Raw genomic sequence first — 25,301 nt, 5'->3', positions numbered from 1 at the left:
GCCTGGCCCGGCCCGGCCCGTAAACACCATGCTCCGGCTCGCCCGAGCCCGGCCCGGTGTTCCTAAATGTGGCCCGTACCCGGCCCGGGCCCGAAAGGTTTGGGCCCGGCCCGGCCCGGCCCGGTCCGTTTCGGCTAGTTATGCCTTGAGCATAAAGGAGGCACTGTCCAACCTTCGGTTATTGTGAAGATACCTGCAGCATACAAGATATTTTCTAGAGATTGTTTTAGGAACTTCTTTCAGTGTCACGACTTTCACTGGTACTGTGTATACTTTCGGTGAATTACGCGCGTAACACTCTTGCGAAATGATTGCAGGGCAATATAAAATATAATTGGAGTCATAGCTGGCTCTTTCATGTACGCACGCCGTGCTAACCACGCAATCTCATTTTTGCATTTAAAAGAACAACTACAAAATATAATACCTGCATAAAGTGGAGAAAAAAGAAAGCATGACAGACATTTTTAGGTTGAGTCTACATCAACTGCATACGAGCTAGGGCTGTTGAGTAAAAGTAGCAAGTATCCTGCAAACTTCATCTATTGCACAATGTAATGGGGAAAAAAACGTGCTCTAGCTGCTTCTGGGAGGAATATACCAGGCTTGGCAGCGTTACATAAATTAAAGCTGTCGTGTTGACTCCTCGACAGGCAACTGCACCCAACTTACACTACGTTTTCGTGTTCAAAACAAAAAGGTTCTTTGTCCCACCCTTCTTCCCCGAGTCACCGCCACTGCAGTGCCATAGATCTGTCAAAGCGAGGCACACCCGTTAACGAGCGAGCCACCGTCCTCGTGTCAACGTGTGCACAGTAACGGTGTGTTGAATAAAGGGTGATTTAAATAAAACTAATCAGTCCGTGTGCTGGGTATTCCCAGAATCCCGGATCGCTTCTCTAGCCTCATCACTCCAGTTCTGAGCCACACTCGGGGAAACGAGTGCCTCTATGGTCTGGCGCCTCACCTCTTCTAATGAGAAAATCAACAACGGCGTTCGCCCTGTGATAAGAGTCGCTCTGCATCTTGCACTTAAAATGAACGAAAAACAGCTCCTGAGATATTAAAGACTCACAAGTAGCGTTGGCCAGTCTACGGGCATGCGAGCATAGCTGCATACTCGAAATATTTCCCTAGATACAAACGCGCACATATTATATACACTAATCTAGGCAGTTTACCGTTGCTTTCCTTACACGGTACCCAAGAACGTCTTTCACTCACTATAATGGCGGAAACTTGTATTAGGCGTGTCTTGAAATCCCGTGTAGCATACCGATGTAGCAAAATTGTAGACGTCTTGTACTATGCAATTTCTGTGCACGCCAATGCACTCCAGGTGGTTAAATTACCCGGAGCCCTCAACGACGGCGTCTCATATAGCCTGGGTCGCTTCGGGAAGTTAAACCCCACAAAACAAGAACAAAGCCACACAACGTACACACGCAATTATACATATACGTATGAGACCCGGGCCTAATACGGGCCTGGCTCAGGCCCGAGCCCGACCCGAGCCCGAAGATCACGGGCCCGAGCCCGGCCCGGCCCGGGCCGGGCCCGATCCAACAACCCCTTACCCGGCCCGGCCCGGCCCGCGGGCCGGGCCGGGCCCGGGCTTTCGGGCCGGCCCGGGCCCGTGCAGTGCTCTAGGCAACACGTCCTTCGGCTACTCAGTTGCGATGGCGCTGACCTTCATGACAAAAGTGGTCAACTATGGAGTACCACCTAGCTTCAATCCCACGTTGATTTCTTGTATTGACATTGCAGGTTTGGATGTTCCTGAGCGTAGCTTTGATTATCGTGTCCGTGGTGACGGCTCTGCTCAATCACGTGCAAGCCTACAAGTCTCAAAAGAGAAGTTCCTTCGTTAGGAGCATCAGTGATGCCACGTGGATGTATGTGGAGAACCTTTTCCTTGAGGGTAAGACACCAAGCACATTCTTTGGTGCAAACTTATGTTGTTGAGAGTTTGAGAGTGAGTTTGAGAGTTTATTCAATATATTCAATACAATACAGTGCAAGTAGAAAATTGATATAGTACAGAAGGAGGTCCCAAAGTAAAAACCGTCAGGGGGACCTCCTGTGAATACATGCATAAAAATGTTGAGAAGGTTATCTGGAGACCACATGGAAACACGTCGTTGATCTTAAAAAAGCCATAAAGAAAAATCTGCTTAAGAGTGAGCGAAAAAGAAAAGTAGACGATGCAGCGCTCAGCGCCCCATGTCATTAAACACCGCAGTGATGGTCAAGTACTTGAACGTCTCCGTCCAATGCCGGATGTATTGGGCTCGGGTTCTAGTGATATCTGGCCCCTAGTGATTTTCTAACAGGGGCGGCGGAACCCCGAACTAGCACTTGTTGGTGTCTGGACTGATCTTGTCAAGGTAGCCCTCCTTTTTCTTCTCTCTCTCGCTAAAAAAAATTATTTCGGGACAAGACCTAATTGGAACATCGGGATTAATTTAGCACACGCTAGAATTCGTCAGCGTTCACCGGAGTCTAAGAACACGAGCACTATGGCATTCCGTGTCACACAAGAAAAGGGGCCACCGGACCTGGGATGGAACTGGCGGCTTCAAACACCAAAGGTATTTGCTATGGTCATGCAGTGCACTGGGCGACCGCGAAATGCGAGCCTACACTGTGGACTTTTAAACGAGGGGCATAGCCTTAGCACACAAAGGGAATATCCAGATCTCGACTTCGATAGAACTAAATAGGCTGTACTAAACATTTTTTAAACATTATGCTAAAATAAGTGTACCTTCGATTAGACCTGTGCACAGTGATTAGACGAGCGTGCTTTCTACGTTATCCAGCAACGGCTGAACCTGCCCAAGGAGGCGCTCAGCGCCTGCTGAGCACTGTGTGGTGGCTGGCCACGTTGGTGCTGATGAATGCCTTCTGTGGACACATGCGGGCTTGCCTCATGATCAAGTCTGAAGTGGAGAAGATAGAGAGCGCCGAAGACCTTGTAAGCCGACCACAGACGGTGCCGTATATGTGGTTGGGAACATCTTATGTGGCTACTGTAGCGGTAAGTTTAGTTTCGCAGAAAACTGGATTTTCGTTTTTGATTGTTCATGTCTTCACCAAACTCAACCTCACGATAATTCCAAACTTTACCGCGAGATTCGAACTTCCTATTTTTTTCTGCGATAATTCAAAGGACAATTTACAATAGATATACTCCGGTTCTCGGTGCATGCAATGTTCTTGTCAACCTGTTTGGTGAAATTGGGCGTTACGACAAAAGCTCTTCAACTTTGTGACGAATGCGTACTGCATTCACAGTCCCGTACCTTCCAGAGAAAATGGGACTTTCATCGCGTATTAAAAGGCATTAAGGAGGACACCACTTCTCTGACTCCATGGAAATGTGCCACAGCAGCACATTGAGAGCGGATAAGCCGAGTGAATTTGGTCGACAAGGGCGACCGCTTATTTGTATTATCATCGCAAGCTACACCACGCTTCATACATAAGGTGCAGCGCTATGCAATCGAGCGAGACTTCTTGTAGTAGATGCGTTCGCACCAAGAAATCATTCAATGACTTTACCGCTCGTAAAGTCATTTCCTTTTTCGTTTTTAGACTGAGTAATAAATGAAGATGCCTTGTGCCTTAGAAATAAACAAACGCCGTTATTAATAGAGTTCCCAATAGGTTCTTCTGGATCGCTTTCCGTCTCTTTGTCTTCGCATCGTGGCCTCCGCGATTAGTTCCGGTAGGGCGAAGCCGTAGCCAATCGCGGAGGCCCCGTTTTAAACGACGAAATCCAAGCGTGAATCGCGCCGACTGACACATTTTGCTTTTGACTTACACATTTCCCACAGCGTTGCTCATGATGTATGAAACGGAGAATAGAAGATGTGCGCGCTCACATTTTATAACTATAATAATTTCTTGCATCGACACGCCACGCACGCCAATTATCTAAGTATCTCCACAATGGCGACGCTACGGCCAGAGTGCGCCAGTGATCGTGTGTGTGCATTTTCCGACCCATTCTCACCACCTGAACTGACACATCAATGACTTCCGCAGAATTCGACCAATCCAGCTCAACACAAAATTGGACGCGTCATTCGAGACAGACGCACAGCAGTTCCGGTGCAGGAGCTGTACGGCAGGAACCTCCTGGAAAAAGTGGCCCAGGGCCGAGCTGCCATCATCAGTGACGCCACCTCTCTAGCTTTCCAGGTGCGAAAGACTAGTATAACCAACGGACCAAAACAGCAAACAGAGACAAGCGCAGACTTTCAACTGAGAGTGTAATAGAGCGTTCACTTTTCCGCCTCGGTGTTGCAATAATTACGGTGCTGCCCCGCCAAAGTAGTCTAGTGGTTATGGCGCTTGACTGCTGAGCCGAAGGTGGCGGGATCGAATTCCGGCCGCGGCAGTGCATTTTTGATGGAGGCGAAAATGTCCGAGGCCCGTGCACTTAGATTTAAGTGCACATTAAAGAACCCCAGCTGGTCGAAATTTCCGGAGCCCTCCACTACGGCGTCTCTCATAGTCATATCGTGGTATTGGGACGTTACACCCCAGCAAGGTGTGGGAGCGGGCTAGTTGGTATTCCATAATACTAAAACTTTAGCGCAAAGCGAGCACAGCGGACAAAGAAACGACGAAGACAAGCGCTAACTTCCAACTATCGTTTATTAAAGCAACACACACATATATACCTGTCACATGTGATTACACAGATATCAGTCAACGCAAAAGGGGACACTTATATAAATAAAAAGCAGCGAAACTACGCAGGACCTACACGTGCGGGTGAATTTAAGTAATCTAGTTCCTTTTTTGTTAGTGCGATGGATGGCTTGCTGATGCAGCTTCCATTAGCAATCGCTGCCGCCTCAATGATGAGCCTGATGATATCCTTAGGGTGAGATGACAACACTGATGTACTGTCAAATAAAGGCACGCATTTACATTCTGCGCAATGAGCCGCCAAGAAACCATCACTGCCTTTTTTCACTTTCTGATTGTGCTCGAGCAATCTCACATTCAGGCATCTGCCTGTCTGTCCGACGTAACTTTGACCACAAGACAAAGGGATGTGATACACTACGCCCTTCACACATTCGACAAATTTGTTTCGGTGCCTAATTTTGCAGCTGTGTGCCAGAACCAGTCCGGTAGGAAGGCCTTCCAATAGCTGCAAAATTAGGCAACGTAACAAAATTGTCGAATGTGTGAAGGGCGTAGTGTATCACATCCCTTTGTCTTGTGGTCAAAGTTACGTCGGACAGACAGGCAGATGCCTGAATGTGAGATTGCTCGAGCACAATCAGAAAGTGAAAAAAAGGCAGTGATGGTTTCTTGGCGGCTCATTGCGCAGAATGTAAATGCGTGCCTTTATTTGACAGTACATCAGTGTTGGCATCTCACCCTAAGGATAGCATCAGGCTCATCATTGAGGCGGCAGCGATTGCTAATGGAAGCTGCATCAGCAAGCCATCCATCGCACTAACAAAAAAGGAACTAGATTACTTAAATTCACCCGCACGTGTAGGTCCTGCGTAGGTTTGCTGCTTTTTATTTATATAAGTGTCCCCTTTTGCGTTGACTGATATCTGTGTAGTCACATGTGACAGGTAGATATGTGTGTTGCTTCAATAAACGATAGTTGGAAGTTAGCGCTTGTCCTCGTCGTTTCTTTGTCCGCTGTGCTCGCTTTGCGCTAATGTTTTAGCGTTACACCCCAGATATTATTATTATTAACGGTTACGGTGCTCAGCCGCTTCCCCGAAAGTCGCGGATTCGATCCCGGCCGCGACGGTCGCGTTTCGATGGATGTAAAATTCAATAGAAGTAAAATGCGTCCCCGTACGGTGCGATGTCTGCGCATGTTAAATAACACCAGGTGTTCGAATTTCCGGAGCCCTCCACTACGGCGTGCCTCAATCATATTTCGGTTCTTACACGTAAAACACCAGATATTACTTTTTTTTATTGTGAAAGTTAACTCATATATAAACATAGTCCTACACTTGATTACAATCAAGGAAGGAAGGAAAACAGGAGAAGGGGGAAGGCAGTGACGTTAACCAGTGGAGAATGACCGGTACGCTACCCTGCACTGTGGAAAGGTATGGGGGATCATAAAAAGACAGTGAAGGGGAGAGTACACACAAAGTTGTAAAAAGAGGGGGAGAGCGGGGAAGAGTACACACACAACGCCGCAGTCCATCAGTTTTGCGCGGTGTGCGACATCATTCTTACTCTACAGCCGGTTGCGCAAGTGTGCTGCCCTTAACAGTTTTAACAATGCCTTCGTCGCCTGCATCCTCGGTGACTTCAGGGCGACATTCCAGAATGGTTACTACAGACCTGTAGTGAAGACGAACCAGAGCGATCGCGAGTGATCGTCTCTGCACAGCGTTACGAGGACAGTCGCAGAAGTTGTATTGCGATCAAACTGTCACATTTTACGCAATGTGGCTGTTTACCTGTCATCTTACCAAATGTGACATTACTTAATAAGAATATTGTTTTTAATATTACGATGACGGCTGCCTTACGGCGTCCTAAAAAAAAGAAACTTCATAGTTAGGTTAACTTTCCTTCATATCCTTATGTTCACATGGAGGTCACTGCGGAGGCCAAGCCACTTGAGTAACGCCTTACGGATTTGTAGCGCGCCTGGACAAGTCGACAACAGGTTGTGTACATGAGCGGCCTTTGTGCCGAGCTCGTACAATCCCTTATCATGTGTTGGGGAATGCTGAATCACTAGATGAGCCCATTCGCGGATGAAGGCGACGAAGGCATTGCTATAATTCTTGAAGACAACAGACTTGCACCAGTGGTTTTAGGCCATTAGCGATATTGTAACTGTGGGGTGTGTGGCTTTGTCTGTGTGTGTTCCCCTCCCCCTCTATCTTTACTTCTCTCTTTTTCTGTACCTCTATCATTCAAAATCCACCATTCATTTCTCTAGCGTAGGCTAGTATACAAGTTTTTCTAGACTTGTTAATATGCCCTGCTTTCGTTCCTCTCCTGTTCCTACTATTCTAATGAACTCTTAACGAAACATCAGCGCTTGTCTCTACTTCATCTTTTAGTCCACAGTTCGCTGCTGCGCAGCTTTTCTCACGATATAGTATATTCAAGCCCATTGTTCCAGGTGTCATCCCAGTGCCAGGACTTCGTGGGCGCCGAATACTACTTGGCCCGCGAAGGACTGGTGTCCCATCCCCTCAACAGCTTCGCTCGCAAGGACATCGACCCAGAACTATTCGCCAACATCAACAAAATGTACGTGTTTCGCAGACGTGTCGATGTATAAAAAGCGCGTTCCTTCACTCGTAATGACGCAGGAATTACATTAAGTGTCAGTATATCCCTCCACAATTTCGATGCCTTCGCAACCTAAAAATTCTAACAAGGCAACAACGAACAATCTTTACACCTAGCTGGCTATTTTTCTTCTAGACGTAAGAAAAACTTGCAGGGCGCTTGAACTTCGCATTCAAGAGTAAAACGCAATAGCGTGATCGGGATCCGTGCGCATCGCCTTCTCAACTGCTAGCCTGGCTTCGGTTCTCGGTACATGCCTTAACCTTGCCGTAAGGAAACGAAATACTGTGCGCGCAACAGTGGCCGTTTCAAACTATCCTAGAATGCCTACTGCAAGTACAGTGGTTGCTTGCTTGCTTGCTTGCTTGCTTGCTTGCTTGCTTGCTTGCTTGCTTGCTTGCTTGCTTGCTTGAACCTCTTCTACTGACTCTTACCCACAAAGGGGGATTGGCCACGAAACCGGCGGTAAACATTACATGGAAATTTAGAATTTAGACAAAAGTAATTGAATTAATCGGACTACAAGCGAGTATTGAAAATAAAATAGGAGTCTTTGGGTTATGTGCCAATAAGATGAGAAAAGAACCTTCAACGGGGCCCTGCAACACTTTTTGAGCAGGGTAAAAAAGCGCTGCCAATCGGTAGTCGAGGCTCCCGAAAACACGCGAGCCAAATATTATAGTGAAGCGAGCGGCCTGGAATTTACAGTAAATTCTCGAAGTCAGCTGAAAATCGCTCCCTCTTCTCTCGACAAATGATGTATTAGTCCGCAATATATGACGCGATAGTCGGCAGTTCCACGAGTGGCTGATGGTATAATCACAATAACACCCTCATTATTACCTTCGTTGTTAATTTTGAGTTCAATAAGTAGATAATATGTATGTTTATATTGTGTTATGCCGTTAAAACACCGAACAAACATTAATATTAGCACTTCCGGTCTCACCGACAGCTCGTCTGATCGTAGTTGCGTGGTTGCGTTTTCTTCACCATGTGCAGTGCCGAAATCGTGAATATTTCTGTGCTTTTGACCGTCACCGGTTGCCGTTGAGAGTGGCAGCCGTTCGAGTGTTGCCTCGTCAGCTGGAAACTGCATCGTCGCCACGTTCTCACGACCGACCGAGGCAGCGGTGCAGCATTTCTCCGATAACAATGCTGGCGCCGGCTAGCTTAGGATACCTGTGTTCGCTGTATGGCGAGAGTCCCGTTCGCTGTCTGTTCAGTATGTCATCGAGCCGTACCTCGGCGTATCCTCCCCGTAGTCTCAGGTTCCCGAGAAACCGCGACACAGCAACCAAGCAGACTCGCATTTTCACGGCAGCTGCAGAAACGCCGCGCCGGCCCGATGCCCCACGATCCTTTCCTCTAGTCTTTAATTCTTTGTTGTCAGCCCGCAATCGCTGTGCGCCCGCATTCGAAGAGCAAACAGCATCGAAGTACCGCCACTGGGAGAAGGGTGCACGCAGCTTTGCCGTGTTGAATACGATTCAAGCGGAGCAGTGCGACGAGGCGGTGTATCGGAGTGTGGGTCGAAACCCATCTCAGCTGTCATTCGTTCCAAACGCGCACGCAAGTTTGCGTCCATGGTTGGCAGAGCGATGAAAACACTACGGCAGTTCGAGGTACACACCCAACATTACCAAACCGACTCGCAGTTTTCAAGCACGCGCGATACGCGGTGCGATGAGCTCCGCCGCTCGACGACGACCGCGCGAGCCGACCGGAAGTGGCGCCACAGACCACGTGGATGCGCCGAGTCGCCAGAGAGAAAAAAATGAAGAAAAAATTGGCCGCGTATCTGCGTGCTTCGCTGCAAATGTCGTGTAAAGACGATAGAAGAGGCGCTGTGTGAGATATGGACGCCATCTGGCAATACGTCGGGAAACATGAGTGCTGTGTTGCCTGCTGGTAGTCCCGGCGCAGCAGCAGGCGAAGACCGGCGGTGACCAACGCGACCGGCGGGGACGCCAGCCAGCCCGAAAACGCGGTTTGGCGCGAAGCGCTGAAGCAGAGAAACGTCCGCACTAAACGAGTACTCTCCACACACTCTTTTATTTACACGTCGCCTGGGTAAAACAGGAACGCCAGAGCGGCGCCCACAACCGGCAGCCTCAAGGCCGCCCACAACGCTGCTTTTTCATTTTTTAAATATTTTTTTTCACCTTCTTGGCCGTCTCAAAACTAAAGTTTTTCAACACCAACCCATGGCATTCGTACAGTGCAATACAGAACCGAAACCGAAACCGAAACACAACCATGAGCTTGTGTGAAGGGCACGGAGGAAGGCAAATTTCAGCGCAGTCGCATTTTCAGCTTTGTTGAAACAGCGCTCACTAGACGTCGACGAAGTAAAAGAAGGCACAGGACAGGCAGCGCCTGTCCTGTGCCTTCTTTTACTTCATCGTCGTCTAGTGAGCGCTGTTTCAACAAAGATGAACGCATACCAACTCGCTCAAGCTTCCATTCTTATGCATTTTCAGCGCAGCTTAAGAAACTAGGGTCCTTAAAATTACGTATGTATGCATTTTCTATTAAAGGAACACGCCACGTAATACTTACCTAGTGATGTTGCACCTCAGATATGCATGATATTTACTTTTTGATCGACAACGTTCACAAGTATGAACAGTCGTACCAGTTCAAGACGGCTGGCCCTTGGGCAAGTGGTTCAACTTTGGCCGAGTGGCTGAATCGAGGGACGTGCCGACAAACAGAAAGACAGACATGCGTTTAAGTTCCCCAAGAAAGACTATAGTCTTTAAAAAACTCTTCGGCGCCTCCTCGCACCTCCGCCCTCCCTCCCTTCATGCCCCGCGCAGCTTTCCGCGCGCTCGCGGCATTGAGTTGAGGGAGAAAGCTGCGGAACGTGATCTCTATAATTTGGTAACACCACTTATACTTGACGGATTCGAAAAATGTTTGCGGCATATGACTCGTGAAGAGTCATACGTCTTTAATGAGACTATTCCAATATAACTAAGAAAGGTGTTGCAGGGCCCCTTTAAGCGCCCACTACACCATAATTCTTCCTTTTGCAAATCAGCAAAGGGCCCACTATGTGTCCGTAAGGCAACACGCGAACCTACGCAGCTGCTGACTTTGTTGAGGCTTTTGCAGCTGATGATGTTTAAACATGTCTGGGCGTTTTGAAATGGGTGGGCCTTTAGAGCGCCTACTCGTGTATGACACCCTGTAACTTATTGCAGCACCCATTTGCAAAGTTCTTGCGGCAGCATGTTCACATCGTACAAGTGCGCAGTTATTTCGCATTAGAAATTTTGGACCACGAGGTTGTTTATTGGCGCTTTAAGGAGACGCCTTCTACTGCATGACATTGATATTGCGTTTTTTCCCGAATCATTTTCAAGCAACAGCGTGATTCTGTGGTGGAACGCCTGCTTTCCACGCAGATGGCCTGGGTTCCATTCTCACTTTCGCCCAAGTTCTATATTAATATTTTATTTGCATCTTTTTTGATTTTTCGCTCATGGACAAGATGGCGATTTTTCGTTCACAACCAACGACGCCGACACCGACGCCGACGTCAGAATTTCTGTGAAACGAGCTATTTAACGCTATCGCGGTAGAATTGGAAGTTATACAACACCATCCATGATTGTTTCCCATCGTCGCTAGACGCAAGAAAAATAGAGACGACGCTGATACCTGACTTAGGTGCCTGGTAATGGCACCCAAGGAAGGCACACCTGATGCATTCCTTGGGTTAACTTCGTGTTTCCTCGCATTGCCGAAGCGGTTCTCAGAGGCCAGGTAGAAATAAGGGCGTCGTTGAGATCCTCTCCGCCAGGTGCCGCTACGATCCCAACTGCCCGCAAGAAAAGCGTCTGCTATTTTAAGGGACTCATTCAATCAATTTTCATCGATTACCCTAACAGTTAATTGGCCCTTGTATTAAGTGAACTCATGCTTCGATATCAGGGGCCGAATTCACAAAGCTCACTTACGAGCAAATTGTCGCGTAAGAGAAATTTTGTCGCGTAAGTCGATTCATGAAGCGAAAAAAACGTCGTAAGAGCCGTCGTTATCACATCGGCCGCTGCGGTAAAGCGCGCTGCGACTGTCAAGGAACATGCCAGCGGTGGTGATGCAGTTGCTATATTTGGTGACGTCACTCAAAAAGGCTCGTAAGTGGATTCACGAAGCAAAAAAATTGCGCAGAAACAGCGTGGCTACGAGGAAATCCCAAGAGTGGTCCGGACCACTCTTACGAACAATATGGCTGTTTAGAACATGCAACTGCGGCGGGTGCAACTGTGCCGTGGCTGATTTTAAGCTAATTCACGGCCATGTAAGGCTACTTGACGATTGCTGGTACGTTTTAATTTATTTCGGCGCTTTGAGTTTCGTGTGTTCTTTCGCTTGTACGCTATGGACAGTATTGGCACTCGCAGTCGTCCAATAACCTGAGAGTCGCAGTAATTAAAGAAGCCTATTGGGTGTCAATGGCGAAAAGGTATGCATGCAAAGGCTTGTGATTGGATTAAAACCAAAGTTCTACATGAAAAATCGATGAAGTCGAAAGCGGCGCGGTATTTGGTCAACATTTTTTTGTTATGTTGTTGTGTTGCGTCCTACTTCCTCCAATGAGACGTCCAACTTACGATGATGTACGCAGCATTGGTCGAAATTACCACCAAAGAGGTTCAGAGGAGCACATCAGCTGCACGTTATTGGAAATAAAATTGAGCGGAGCATTTCAGTTAGCCGTTATTAAAGCCTATTATGTGATTCCATAAGTTGTCTAGTTGGATTGGCTTTAACTGACCAATAGGCACGATCTCCGAAATGCAGCTGTCGCTATGCACTTTGGGCCTATCCATAGCGGGCTCGTACAATGCAAATCACAGCATATTATAGATGTGCGTGATTATGCATGAAATCACAAACAAATCGAGCTTTTCGACCTTCATTGTTCGGAAACCGAAACGGAACGCGTTTATATGGCAAGTAGTCAGAAAGAAATGGAGCCAGTAATTTCAATTGACATCGAAAATAAGTGCGAATGCTCACGATTCTCGAGTATAAACAAACCTTTGCCGAATTCATGTCCCTTTGATTATTAACTGCCATTTAACTTGGCGTGAGAATATCAATTAAAGGTGGCTTCACCCACTCATATATCTATTTTGTTCTCAGAAGCGTCAGCGTGACCTGGAAATCATCGCGTAGACAAGGCGAAACCCCCGCTGCAGGCTCCTATCGTAGCAGACGACAAACGCTAGCAGACGACGGCTTGGGCGAGAGGCGCAGCTTATGATTGGTTGGGAATCAGTACTCTCTACATCAGGTCATTTTATGACGTTGACAAAACACTTCTTTCATCGCGCGCTCCTGTCGTGTTCGTCATATCTTCCCCCTCGCACATAAGAGAAATTTTTATCTCGCCGTGAAAAACGCGCAAGTGCTTTTTGTGAGATCTCTTAGCGCTTGCCCCTGCTGCGCAGTTCGCGAAAACAACATGGCGCCGTAAACTGTATGTGTCGGTGCCGATTTTCGCTAACGCTTGGGTTCCTTCAGCGTTCGACTGGATGTGCTGTGAATACCGCTGCTTTTTCGGTGCGCGCAAGTCGTGTGAAGACCGACGGCAGTGTTTCTTGGTGTGCAGTGAAGCGTAGCGAAGCCTGTGCCTCGGTGTGTTTATGAAGCGGGGATCGGCGCCTGTGTACCGACGGTAACTAGCACTCGAGGAGCCTGCAGTGCGTGTTTGAGTGTTGGTAACAGTTCGTTTGCTTCGCTTTCCAGTGTCTCAGTAAGGTGCAGTGCGGCATTTCGAAATGACAACATTTCGGCACGTTACTTGAGTGATTCCGTGCTCGCACGGTAACGCATGAACTACGCTCTGTATTTGGTTCTTGCTTCGGCACGGGTTAGCCCGTGCGCTTCTATTTTCATGTGAGCAGTTCAGGCAAATGCAGTATTCGGGAGTGAAACGATGTGCGTTGTGAACAGTGGTGCTGTGTTGACATTTCCAAGACTTGTGAAGAGGCTGTGCCCGTGTGACAGAATATTAAAAGCGTTGATAACCGTGTTTCGCCCTACGAAGTTGTGATGGTGCTTTATGAGGGCTTTAAGGATTTGGCGCTGGGCTTGGCGTTTTTTTTAACTCGTTGCTTCTCCTTGTAATAACCGTAATCCGAACGTCATAACGTGTCGAACCGAAGTCGCGCGCCGAGACATTCTGCTGTAAATGTGTCTGCTTTGGCAGTACGCCTTGACTGTTCTCCGGTGAAAACTTGGACTTGTACCTGGCAGCGAAAGCACGTGGACGTCACGCTTCACTCCGGACAGAACACACTTCTCACTGGTGCCTTGCCTTGGATGAAGTCGTAGACCAGCACCTGCTAACTACAGGTTTTCGAGTGCATCTGCCCTATCGTTTTGCACGGCACTGGAGCCTTGACTACAGCGGCCCACGGCGATTGCTCACGCTTCACCAGTGGACGTACACGTCTTGCTAGCCTTGCATTTCTACGTCAACGGCAGCTTCCAGTCCACAGACGTGTTTTGCCTGTGGCTGCAGAGCATATTCGATTCCCGATGACGGTGACGGCTGCTAATACCGTTGTGCCATCGGTGAGTTGAACTTGCGCAACTAATTTCGTTGTTATTCGTGTAGCGCTATAACGTACGTTTGTAAGTTTTTCATCCCAGCAGATGTCATGTCACCCCATGTTAAGTTCCAGTACGACAAATGTACTACTACCGCTTTGTATATACGTACATACATATGGCCAATACACATGTATTTGAATATGAGCAAGTACACCAGCAGTGTTTATGATTTGGGTTAAGCAGGTTATTATCTGGTTATTAAGAGGAGCCTGTCTGTTTACCACGCTTGATAGTTGAGAGAAAAATATTTGATGCGAATTTATTTTCCAGGAGCCATGTAGCACTTCTTCAGGAATTCCCTTTATATTGCAAAATTACTTGTATAGAAGATTACTGCTGTGGCAGCACTATACTTTACCAGGACATATAGATCTTACGGTATGTAAAGCCTACATGGGGTTTCAGTTTGTTGCAAATTGAATATGGCATATTTGATAGCTTTGACTAAGTGATAGTTTTGGGTTACTGCCAAATATGTATTAAGAGCGCTTTCAATGATGGTTTTTTGAATATATCCTGTTTGGCCTCTTCACAGATCGCAGACTTTCGTAAGGTCCTGGAATCCATCGATTGCAAGCACTGGCAAATCAAGCCACCTTATGACTTGGAGCACCTGTACAGAAATAGGAAGGACTTGTGCTCCCTAAATGTACAAGTCTTTTGCAACAGTATGGGGTGTCATCATCCAGCCGACCTCAAAGGGGCCTGGAAGCACGCATGACAGCCTCATCTGGATGGACTGTGCTCGGCCTGGGAGCTTCAAGGGCAGAAAACTGCCTAATGGCTGGTTGCTAGGTTAGTTTTTTTAAAGTACGGACGGTACAGTAAAGACCGGTTAATGTACACACCTTCACAACTCAAACATTGTTAGTAATTGTGGATGCTTGTGTTATTTTCACACACCAGTGCTAATTGGACACTTAAGGAGAAGCAAACAATGATGGAATTGACAATGTCGCAAGTGTAAAGTCTGCAGCTTATGAAGTTTACTTCATACATGTGAGACTGGAAAGTTGTGCTTTTGAAATAGCACAAATACTTTTATTGCTTATTGAGATCTTGTGCTTGTGACTCACTCACTGTATCAAGTGCTCTGTATGGAAATAGCAAGCGGGTGAAAATCGCCTGGCTGTTCGCAACATGCAGGAAGAAACAGCTCAAGCAACACAGGAGCAGTAAATGCGCATTTTACCGGTCGTAGCTCATCTTTTTTCGATGTTGTTGCATATGTTGCATTTCCGTCGTACATGTTCTCAGCACAATTGCATAGTCTCACGGTTATTTCTACAAATCGTATTTGACCTGAATACACGCTTGTTGATCTCTGAAGGTGACTCTCCCTATGCCTGAGAGCCATGGGTGCTCACCCTCTTGTCCGTGGCTGGCCCAGCTAAGCAGCAGTGCAGTGCAGCTCCCACCAATGCAAGACAAGTCATCTTTGGTGCTCTGAGCAGGACACAGCATATCTGCCCGGCATGGCATTGACAGCAATAGTGATGATGGTGAGTATTTGTGGAAACCATAAGAGCCTATTAACATGCAATTGTGGATTATGAGTGTGTTTGTTGCTCACAATCATTTCTCCTAATTAAGTGCATTTTTTTCAAAGTTTACTTTTGGTAGGAAAAACGGCTTTGAGAAACAAAAACACACATAATCCGCAAGTGCTTTGTGTTTTCTAGTCTTCAAAATTGTTCCTCCACACTGTATGATGAAGTGGCTATGTTAGATAACGTTAAAGTGATGAACAATAGCTTTTGTCTTGTAACATAGCAATACATGAGTACACTCTAAGAAAAAATAGAGTATTTTTTAGTATTTCTGCCACACAACAATAACGTAATCTTGCTTGCTCGGGTTTTCTTTTTTGAAAACCTGGCTCTTGGCACTTTCCTATCAGGAATGCTGTCACTCTAATGACGCGCGGTAGTAACGCGAGGAAAGTACGTGGTGGTAACAAACCGTTGTGGTAACGCGAGGAAAGTACGTGAGATGGATGACGATTGTAGTTGTGGGGTGGCAATACTCGCCAAATACTTAATTTTTTCTTAGAGTGTAGCACAGTGAACTCATTTGTGGTCGGCTTCTTGCACCTAGTGTAAAGTCGAAATAGAAGATACTTTATTGGCTTATGTCTCACTATTAGGCAAAAGTTTGTTGCCTTCAAAATGAACATCGTAGTTATACATTTATATCATAAAATATTTTTTCAAAGACTTCATTGTTGATGGCTCTATGTTCAGACCTTTTTTGTTTTTAATATTTCTTAATACTTGTAATCAGCTTCTGAAAATACGAGAGCTGGAGTTTCTAGCACATATCAGTTGTCCAGTTTTACACATAGCACGGTTGTAACAATCATCTGCATTTTTCTATGTTCCAGCAGTATCACGGGATCAGGTGCCTCACTGTCATCTAATTATACAGTGTATCTCGGAGAAAACGCACAAGGCCAACAAGTAGACAGCGACTACCAGTGACTGTGTCCTGCGGTTCAATGTGCACGTCAACAGACAGAATGCATTGTGATATCTGGAACAGTTAGAATTGTATGGTGAGAATCTGCACAGCTGCAGTTTAATTGTTGAGCAGTGCATCATTCAGCAATTCCTTGCACTTGAGGATTCAAAATTAATTAAATTCTGCGTTTAATATACAAAACCTTGACATTAATGTAAAGCACACTGTAGTGGTAGTGTGCAAATTAATTTCGGCTACCTTGAATTTTTAACATGCACGTAAATCAAATGCATGTGTGTCTCTGCATTTCACTGCCATTAGAAACAGCAGCCATGGCCGGCAACCAAAACCGTGTTTTCATGTTTGGTAGTGCAAGAATGAAACCATTTTATGGCACTCGACTGCTGACCCGAAGGTCGCGGGATCGAATCCCGGCCGCGGCGGCTGCATTTTCGATGGAGGCGAAAATGTTCGAGGCCCGTGTACTTAGATTTAGGTGCACGTTAAAGAACCCCAGGTGGTCCAAATTTCCGGAGCCCTTCACTACGGCGTCTCTCATAATCATATCGTGGTTTTGGGACATTAAACCCCAGATATTATTAAGAATGAAACCATTGAAGCGGGTAATTTTGCACTTGGTCGATATAGTCGTTCAGGATACGCGTATTAGTATAGCACAAATGATTTTATGTTTATATAAGCTCTGGAAAGTCCTTCTCCACGGATAATTTAGATGCAAGAGGAGCGTCACTATTCCTAGTACGTCCAACAGGCTTTAGCACGTGTGTAATGTTATCCCGTCGCCTGTCTGTCCTCATCAACAGTCAACCTCTCTGCATGTACTGTGTAGGTTTTAATTTTTTTTTCATATAGTGTTTGTTGCCATATAGGTTTCTCCATTATGTAATTGTATACTCTGCAAATACTTTATCATCTATGCAGCTTTGCTCATTTTACTGCTGAAAGTATTTATTGCTTTTTGTAGGGTGATTATAGCATGCATTTACTTATGCCTTTTGATGCGTCTGTACAATGGTTTAGACTGAAGAAGGCTGTTGGTATACTCTAATCTTGAAACTGGCGACTTCAAAAAAATTTCTAGGCTGATAACCATTACTACTATCTTCAGATAAGCTGTGATTGCTCCATGAAAATGTATTTAAGATTCTGTAAACTGTGCCAGGTAAATGTTTTTAAATTATTTTTTGTTGTCCATGTTTTATGTGCCTGAAACATAATTACTTCATCGTGGTACGTTATAAAATGTTATTCTGCAAATTTCTGCTGATAAACATTGCAGCTGAGGCCAGCAGCAAGATATACATGCAAGGCACTGAAGCTTCACATCACATGCCTTGTCCAGAAGTGCAGTGAAATTTTTTTTCGAGCGGAATGAGAGACTGCTATACAGCAGTCTCTCAATGTGCACACTTTTGAACCTTTTTGAGGAGTGTTTTCAGGAGAAGCAATAGGGTCTTGACATGTCAACAGCATTTTTGTACCGAGGAGCTTAGTAACAGCGAATTGTTTTATTTATGTATTGTCCAGAATTTGTCCGACCTGTGCCAATTTTTCAGCCCACGTCACCTAACATGGCTTGTTATAGTGTTGTCAATGTGCCCGACTATGTAAATAAATTATGTGTCATATTGCAGACATGTACCAAAATGTGATGCATTGCGCTTTTCCTTGGCATCCCATTGTCACGGGCTCTTTTCTTATATATCGTCGTTGGCTGCCGCCCACCAAATGTATAAAAATTGCTTGTGAGTGGGCAGCAGCAGGAACTATGCATCAAATTGTTCCAAGAGGGTTCGAGAAATGCCGAGTTGGCACATAAGAGTGGTGAGAGATTTCTCTCGTAAGTTACTGCCTTCAAACCTCATGTGCTCAAGACTGAGTGTATCAGCATTGTTGTTTTATAGCAGTTCATCCTATTAACTACACCTCAACGTGTGTATGTATGTATGTATGTATGTATGTATGTATGTATGTATGTATCTTAAACAAAAACTTACGTTATTTTGTTTACTGTAACTTTTATAAGAATTTCGCTATTTGCTTTCTAGTTCTCCTTTTTCTATCTCATTTTCATTTCTCAAGTATGTTTCCTACTGTGCAAAAATGAATGTAACCTTACATAAAATGTGTGCATTCAACCAAGATGTTTCATTTTACAACGTACAGTTCTGAGCAAGAAGTTGAAAACTATGCAACCAACCAGCATAAATAAGTTTATAGGACAGCTCCTCCGTGTAACATTGCTTCTACAGATTGCGTTTGTCGAATATGTAGAATAGACTAGTCGACTTCAACCAGCATAACCAAGCTTTCACCCGTGGCTGTACATACGTTTACATATGTGCGTGGTATTTCTACGTATTGTCATACGTGTTGCCAATTACTATTTAGGGCACAAAACTAGTCAAGCTGAATACGCGGATTTTTGTCTGTCCACCTGTCATTTATACTTTAACTGCTGTTGATAAAGAATAAACTCGGGTTTACAATTTTCAAGTACTTACAAAGGGAAGAGCAGCCCTTAATGACGCAAATGAATTTGCCGTAATCTTTTCGCAGGCCTACTGTTTTGCCCTCTCCTCAGAACTCGATAGCCTGCTGGAGTTCTTTAGAACCATTGACAGAGGCATTACACGGAGCTGCGCAACACGACAGAGACAGAGAAAACACATCACTGTGTGTGTGTCTTTTCTCTCTGTCCCTGTCGTTTTGCGGTGCTGCGTGGAATGAATCCCACCCAACTAGCACGGAAACATGTCCCGACAAAGGCAGTCATCTTGGCCGCAAGCAGTTTGGCCGCCGCGTGTCTCTTGATGTTCTTGAAAACACCGTGATGTCTGACCGGCGCCCGAATAGCCAGAGTCGTGAAAAGTAATGCCCAGGTATGGTAATTGGGTTTCGGGACTGGGCGCTCTTGCGATAGTAGTGGTTAGAGAAAAAAAAAGTACTCTTATTTCTGTGATCCGTGAGGGAGCACGGCGCAGCGTTTTTGGGTCTGAAGGGGAGTGAAAGAAGAGAGCGGAAAGGCCACATTATCAAAAAAAGAGTGCCCGCAACACATAACCTCAGGCCTTGCTATCTGTTTTTCCATAAAAAAAAAAATACGTGAGTGCTTGGCGACACTGCGCATCGACCCCAGTACCTCCCGCATTGCAGCCGGACGCTGTAACGACTCGACCACCGCTGCAGTGTTTCGCAAGAGAGCTGGCCACTGTAACACTTACTTCATCGTATATATATTATCTTTCCCTCGAAAGCAGGGTTGCCAATGGTGGCTACTTTTCGCCAAATTGGCGAATTGGAGAGGCCCGTGGCGACCTAAAATTATGAATGGCGACATGGCGAATTTTTGGCGATTTTCAGCTTAGGTCTCCACTGAGTTATGCATCCTAAGCTCAGTGCCTTCCCAACGAATGAGCGGCACTATTCTCTGTATTTTTCTGCGTTTTGAGGTGCACATTGCGCTTCGTTCTGTATGTCCGTCCTCTAACTCGTGTGTATCTCCTCAATTCATCTAGATGCTTCTAACTCAATCCATCTAGATTCATCTAGATACTTCAGAGCTTCGCTAAAGTTTCGCTTCTGAAGGGGCTAGATGACGGGTTGGTCGTGTGTTCCGGCCATTTGTTCCGCCAAAGCTCCAACTATTCTGAATAGCTTGGCGACCTTTTCACCGCTGCAGTATCCCCTAATCGAGCTCGTATAGCGAAGATTGGCGGATACGCGGGTGTTCGTGCAATAAAAAATTATTTATTCAGGCATTTTCTACTGTTCTAGGTGAGCGTGTGCAATGAAAACAATTGCTATATAACATTTTACAATGTCTACCTGTTCAATTATAACGCACTGGATTGACGCGGGTAGATATAAGTGATTATATATGAAAGGGACAGCGGCGTCCGGTATCATATTAGTTCACACTGAAAGGTATAAGACTCACTAATGAACGATACCTGTAAGAATTCTGTCTTACTACTTTCAATAAACCTGTTAATCCTTTTTTTCATATAAAGGGATGTTAAGCTGTCTACAAACAACGCCTTCGCGGTTTTCGCCCAAGGTTTACCACACTTTTACCTTTGAAGCAAGCGGACAGGGATGGAAGGATATCATGAGCGTTTTATCCTTTCATATTTGCGCCGCCGCGCACATCTTGCGGCTAGTCGGAGAACCAGGTGAACCAAGCACTCCCATGGTAAAGGGGCGATGCGCCTGGCACTGAGAAATGTCAATATACTTTAAGGGCTTTGAATGGCATTGTATTCTACGGGGCTATACATCAGTGGAAGTTCTTATTACTAGGATATGCCGCACATATCTAGAATGGCGACTTTTTTGGAAGTGTGGTTATATTACCGTGCACTTTGTATCGAGTGCGACATCACTAATCAACTATAGCTAATTGACTGTCACTAATGTCACTTTCACTAACTGAATATTCTATTTGTTTCGATTATCGTCATTTAAATAAACTTTCACTAAACAAATCACTGCTAAATTAATTTGCTTGGATTCTTATATATAAGCACAATCACACTTTCGCTCGCTTTTGTATGGCTTTCGCTCCCATAGACGTTAGTAAGTAACGCGACCGCCGTCTCTTTTTTTTATTTTTGTTAATTGTGCAAACACGCAGCACGCACGCCCTGTGAATCAAGGCGCACGTGTAGTGATGTCACTTCAGGCCGAGATAACTGAACGCCACTTCTTTTATGTTTGCTCACGCAAACTCCGCAAGGACGAAAGGACTGCGCCGTGTCTACTGAAAAGCATTAGCTCGTAGAAACCTCCCGACGAATCTTCATCGTTTTACGCGTTCACATATATAAGCGTATACGATTGCTCTGGCATTCCGGCCCTGTCAAAATGCTGCGGTTAATTGAACTTGCGGCATTACGCGCATCATGCCTTTCTTACTGCTGCTTTATATTTCTGTACAGTTCTCCGTAGGCTCAAAAACCGCTCCTATCTCTTGTACTGAGATCTTTGTAAGAAATGCAACATTTTATGTCTAGCTACAAAACACCCTAATGGCAACCACCATACCGTGCTCGAACATGCCTAATTTGAGTGGCAGCGCAACTTCATGAACATGTAACTGGTTGTGGTAAACAGGGGGAGACGCTTCGGTCACATCTTCAAACCTTCAATGTTTCAATTTACGCGCGGTTTCATAGATGCGGTCCATCTGGAGCGTTGTTCGCCTGCACTTGACGAGATAGCGCACGGATTATTAACGCCATCGAGCAACTAGATTTTTGTTAGCTATGGTCATCGATGAAACACGAGCACATGGCTTCGCGCAAGACCCCAGGACGTCTGCTGCAACGCGTAAGCGCTGTACACTGTAAACAAAAATTAGCCGAGATGGGAGCTTTTCCAGCATATGAGCTCCTAAAACTCCCATGCCCCAATCATTTACTCCCTGGTAGCGGAGTGATGTCGGCACATGTCGTCGTAAAACGCCCATTGCTTAATGAGGGAGTTTATGAACGACATGACCTTGTTAAACTCCCCACGGAGTTTTAGATCACGTGGTTAGAAACTCCCTATGGGAGGTTTAAAAAGCATTTTTGGTCGTGACGTGCGTGTCACGTGGTTAGAAACTCCCTATGGGAGTTTTAAAAACCATTTTTGGTCGTGACGTGCGTGCGTGTGTGAATGTGCGTGTGTGTACGGGCATCTGTTTAGCACGCCGGTGTGAAGCTCCAGTGCCTTGTGTGAGTCGCCGTGTGAGCATTGTCGACAGACAACGAAATTATCAGTGCAGCGAGGATTTGCAACGGCCGGCCGAGACAAGTTCAACTAACGCCAGCGTCCGACCGCGAACACATCGAGCTGGCTGTCGCGTGTTTAGTCTCCCGTCAAGCGGCAATGCCCATGCACACGAGTGCAAGCCTCCGACACGCCACGGATACCTCGCTTCAACGTGCCGAGTTACGAAGAAGTGCGAAAAATAATTTCATCGGTAACAAAAGTAAGCTGTTGCGATCGTCAGCGGGTTGTTTCTGGAGTTTCACCGGCTAAAACTTCGAAGCAGAAAGAAGTAGGCTTCGCTACGTCGTCGGCATCAAGCCGGCCGGCGGCCGGTGTGAAAGCTGCGCCGGCGACGCGCTCGCCCCGACCACCGGCAACGCTTGCTTCTCGGAGTGTCACCGAACCGATGTTTCACCGGCTGCAACTTCTAAGCGGTAAGAAGGCTTCGCTACTTCATCGGTACCAAGCCGGCGGCGTAGCGAACTCGCACCGCCACACCGGCCGCCGTGGTGAGTTCTACGAGCTCGCATCGGCCACCGGTGAAGCAAAGAATATGTTTCACAGAAAATAAAAGCTGCTGGAATGAATAAGTCTAAATGTCTCTTTTGCGCCATGCAACCACCGCTGTCAAACGTCTAGCGAGAAGGCGAGCGCCGATACGAGACAGATTGAACCAACATGCGACCGCCGATGCACTGCGAGCAACAGGAACCGCGGCTACGAGCCGTCTCGTTCGTTGTAAGTGCATCGCTCCGTAGCTTAACGCGGATAGCGGACTCGGATAGCGGCAGTGTGTGTGTAAAATAACGGCGATGAAAACTGTACAGCAGCAAGCATTTTGTGATAGCCAGCTGTCGTTCATCGTATAGCCGTGCCGTACTCCTGGGAGAGGCCTAGCGACGCCGTCGGCCACAACGCGGTATATACCGGCGGGGCGACGCATTTCTTCGCCGGTGTTGCTCGTGAATGTGTGCCGCTGAAGCGTTCGTGCACGGCCGCTCGTGGTTCGTGTACGATTATGTGCATTTTACAGACTCACGCACAGTACTGCTAAGGCGGATACATCCCATGCGACAGAGTGCCCGCTGATAATCAAAATTCGCTAATTAAGAAGGCGTTGAATGTTAGGCGGGTTTATAGTAAAAGATAGGTGTGCCTCAGTGGTATCTATAAGCTCATCACAAATTTACACGTACGCCATGAATGTTTGTTGCTTAATTTCGGAGAAAGAAGTGTCCCATCTGAGCCACATTGGAGGTCAAGATGTGGTGCCTATATATACTCGGTGACCAAAGTTTGGTTGTGAAGCGCTGGTGGTGAGTTGTTGTCAGTGTGAGTGTTGTATTACTTTGCGAACGTTGTGTGCATGTTTGTGTACGTGTGATCCAGTTTGCGTGTTTCGATGCTAATTTAACTAAAGATTCTCTGGTGCGTAGTGCGACAGCGAAAAGCATTTTTTTTTTCGATGGTTATAAAAATTTACTCCCATACTTACCTGGCAAAGCTCCCCTATGGATGTAAACAAAAACTCCCCTCAGTCCATCCAAAACCTCCGTCCTTAAGGGGGGTAAATTTTTTACTCCGTCCGGACGGTGTTTTTAAAACCCCCATCAGGGCGTGCGCTAGAGGACAAGCCATTTACTCCCATCTCGGCTTATTTTTGCTAACAGTGTAGCAGACGCCCGGAACTGGCAGCTGAGATACTTCGAAAATACATTCGCTATCATCGTATACCCTCGATGCTAGACGCTTCGCGTGCTGCCTTGATATCACCTGCGCCCACTTCTTTCTTTCCTTGTCGTTTCATCGGCTTTGGCGTTACCTCCTTGCCCTCAAAAGTGGCGAGTAAGTTAAATTCGTACCATTGCTATCGTATTCCCTCGAGATACGAGAATTCTTGGCTAAGAAATTGCGCAGGCAAGAGAAAGCTTTGTGAATTCGGCCCCAGGTGTATCCAATATCACTTGGCTTGAAACATAACTATTGGTTTCGTACAAGTTTTATTTTTAAAACACATTTTCTGAATATTCGGAAAACCCGAAGTGCTCGAGCCGAAGTGCTTGGAAGGAGGGACAAGAGCGTCACTCGTTGCTCAAGAATGAAGGAAAGAAGATCACTTTTAACGGCTCGCTTTTCTTTGTGAGACACAATTAATATTATTGAGAACTAACAGACAGTAATGTCAAGGAAAGTATAGGGGGTGAGAGAGAGAAGAAAGAGGAAGGAAAGGCAGGAAGATTAACCAGACGTGCGTCCGGTTTGCTATCGTACGCTGGGGGATGGGGATTAAGGGAGAGAAAGAAGGGAGATAGAAAGAAGGGAGCACACAAAAAAGAAACAATCTACGCGAGCTTAAAGAACACAGCTGCGTTCCATGGTATTTGTAGCAATTAGGGTATAAATGTGAAGAAAGTAATGTGAATGAAAACATAACTTGCCGCCGGCAGGGCGGCCATGGCGGCGATCGGCGCTGACTAACACTCCAAGGTTTAATAGCACATATATAGCCCATAAAGTGGACGAGGGGATGACCGCCGCCGTAGCTCAGTGGTAGAGCATCGGACATGTTATTCGAAGGTCGCAGGTTCGGTCGCTGCCGGCGGCAAGTTATCTTTTCGTCTACTTTACTTTCTTCACATTTAAATCCTAATTGCTACAAATAACACCCCCTATACTTTCCTTGGCATTACTGTATGTTAGTTCTCATTAATACTCGTTGCTCAAGCCACTAATAAAATACGGATTGAGTGGCTGGAAAAGGCCGAAGTTTAATTATCTAAATTCGCGGGTTACGCAGCATCCGGCGACTTCTCGAAGCGGGGCTGGTCAACTACTGGTGGGGCATCGCCATGGGCGACATGGGTCCCTGCGGAGGAAACTCTCCTTCGTCTCCGGGTCCCGAACAGGCGTCAACACTAACCTTCGACAACGTGATGGGAGTGTTCGTGCTGTGGCTCGCGTGCGTCGCTGCCTCCTGCGTCGCTTTCGTAGCCGAGACCAGCATGCCGGGCGTGAACAGCCAGAGGAGATCGAAAGTCACCGTGGCGGGGTGGCGCGGGCGACGCTTCAGGCGACTACCACGAACCCGCAGGGTCATATAACTTGAGAACCTT

General features: G+C 46.4%; 1 protein-coding gene and 1 non-coding gene across 2 annotated transcripts; both read left to right on the top strand.

Annotated features, from left to right (window-relative positions):
* The first annotated feature begins 1,679 nt into the window (after positions 1 to 1,679).
* Positions 1,680 to 25,289, top strand: LOC119406377 (glutamate receptor 4-like). Its single transcript, XM_049420069.1, has 6 exons — positions 1,680 to 1,718; positions 1,768 to 1,921; positions 2,823 to 3,040; positions 4,051 to 4,206; positions 7,142 to 7,272; positions 24,986 to 25,289. Exons 1-6 carry the CDS (start codon positions 1,680 to 1,682, stop codon positions 25,287 to 25,289), a joined length of 1,002 nt encoding a protein of 333 aa, XP_049276026.1.
* Trnat-ugu (transfer RNA threonine (anticodon UGU)) lies at positions 24,722 to 24,793 on the top strand. The gene has a single exon. It is a non-coding gene; the product is annotated as a tRNA-Thr (tRNA).
* Positions 25,290 to 25,301: the final 12 nt, after the last annotated feature.

Source organism: Rhipicephalus sanguineus, chromosome 10, assembly GCF_013339695.2.
Source record: "Rhipicephalus sanguineus isolate Rsan-2018 chromosome 10, BIME_Rsan_1.4, whole genome shotgun sequence".
In the NCBI taxonomy this organism is placed as follows: Eukaryota; Metazoa; Arthropoda; class Arachnida; order Ixodida; family Ixodidae; genus Rhipicephalus; species Rhipicephalus sanguineus.
Note: the sequence above shows the minus strand (reverse complement) of the source record. Positions and strands in the feature narration are given on the sequence as shown.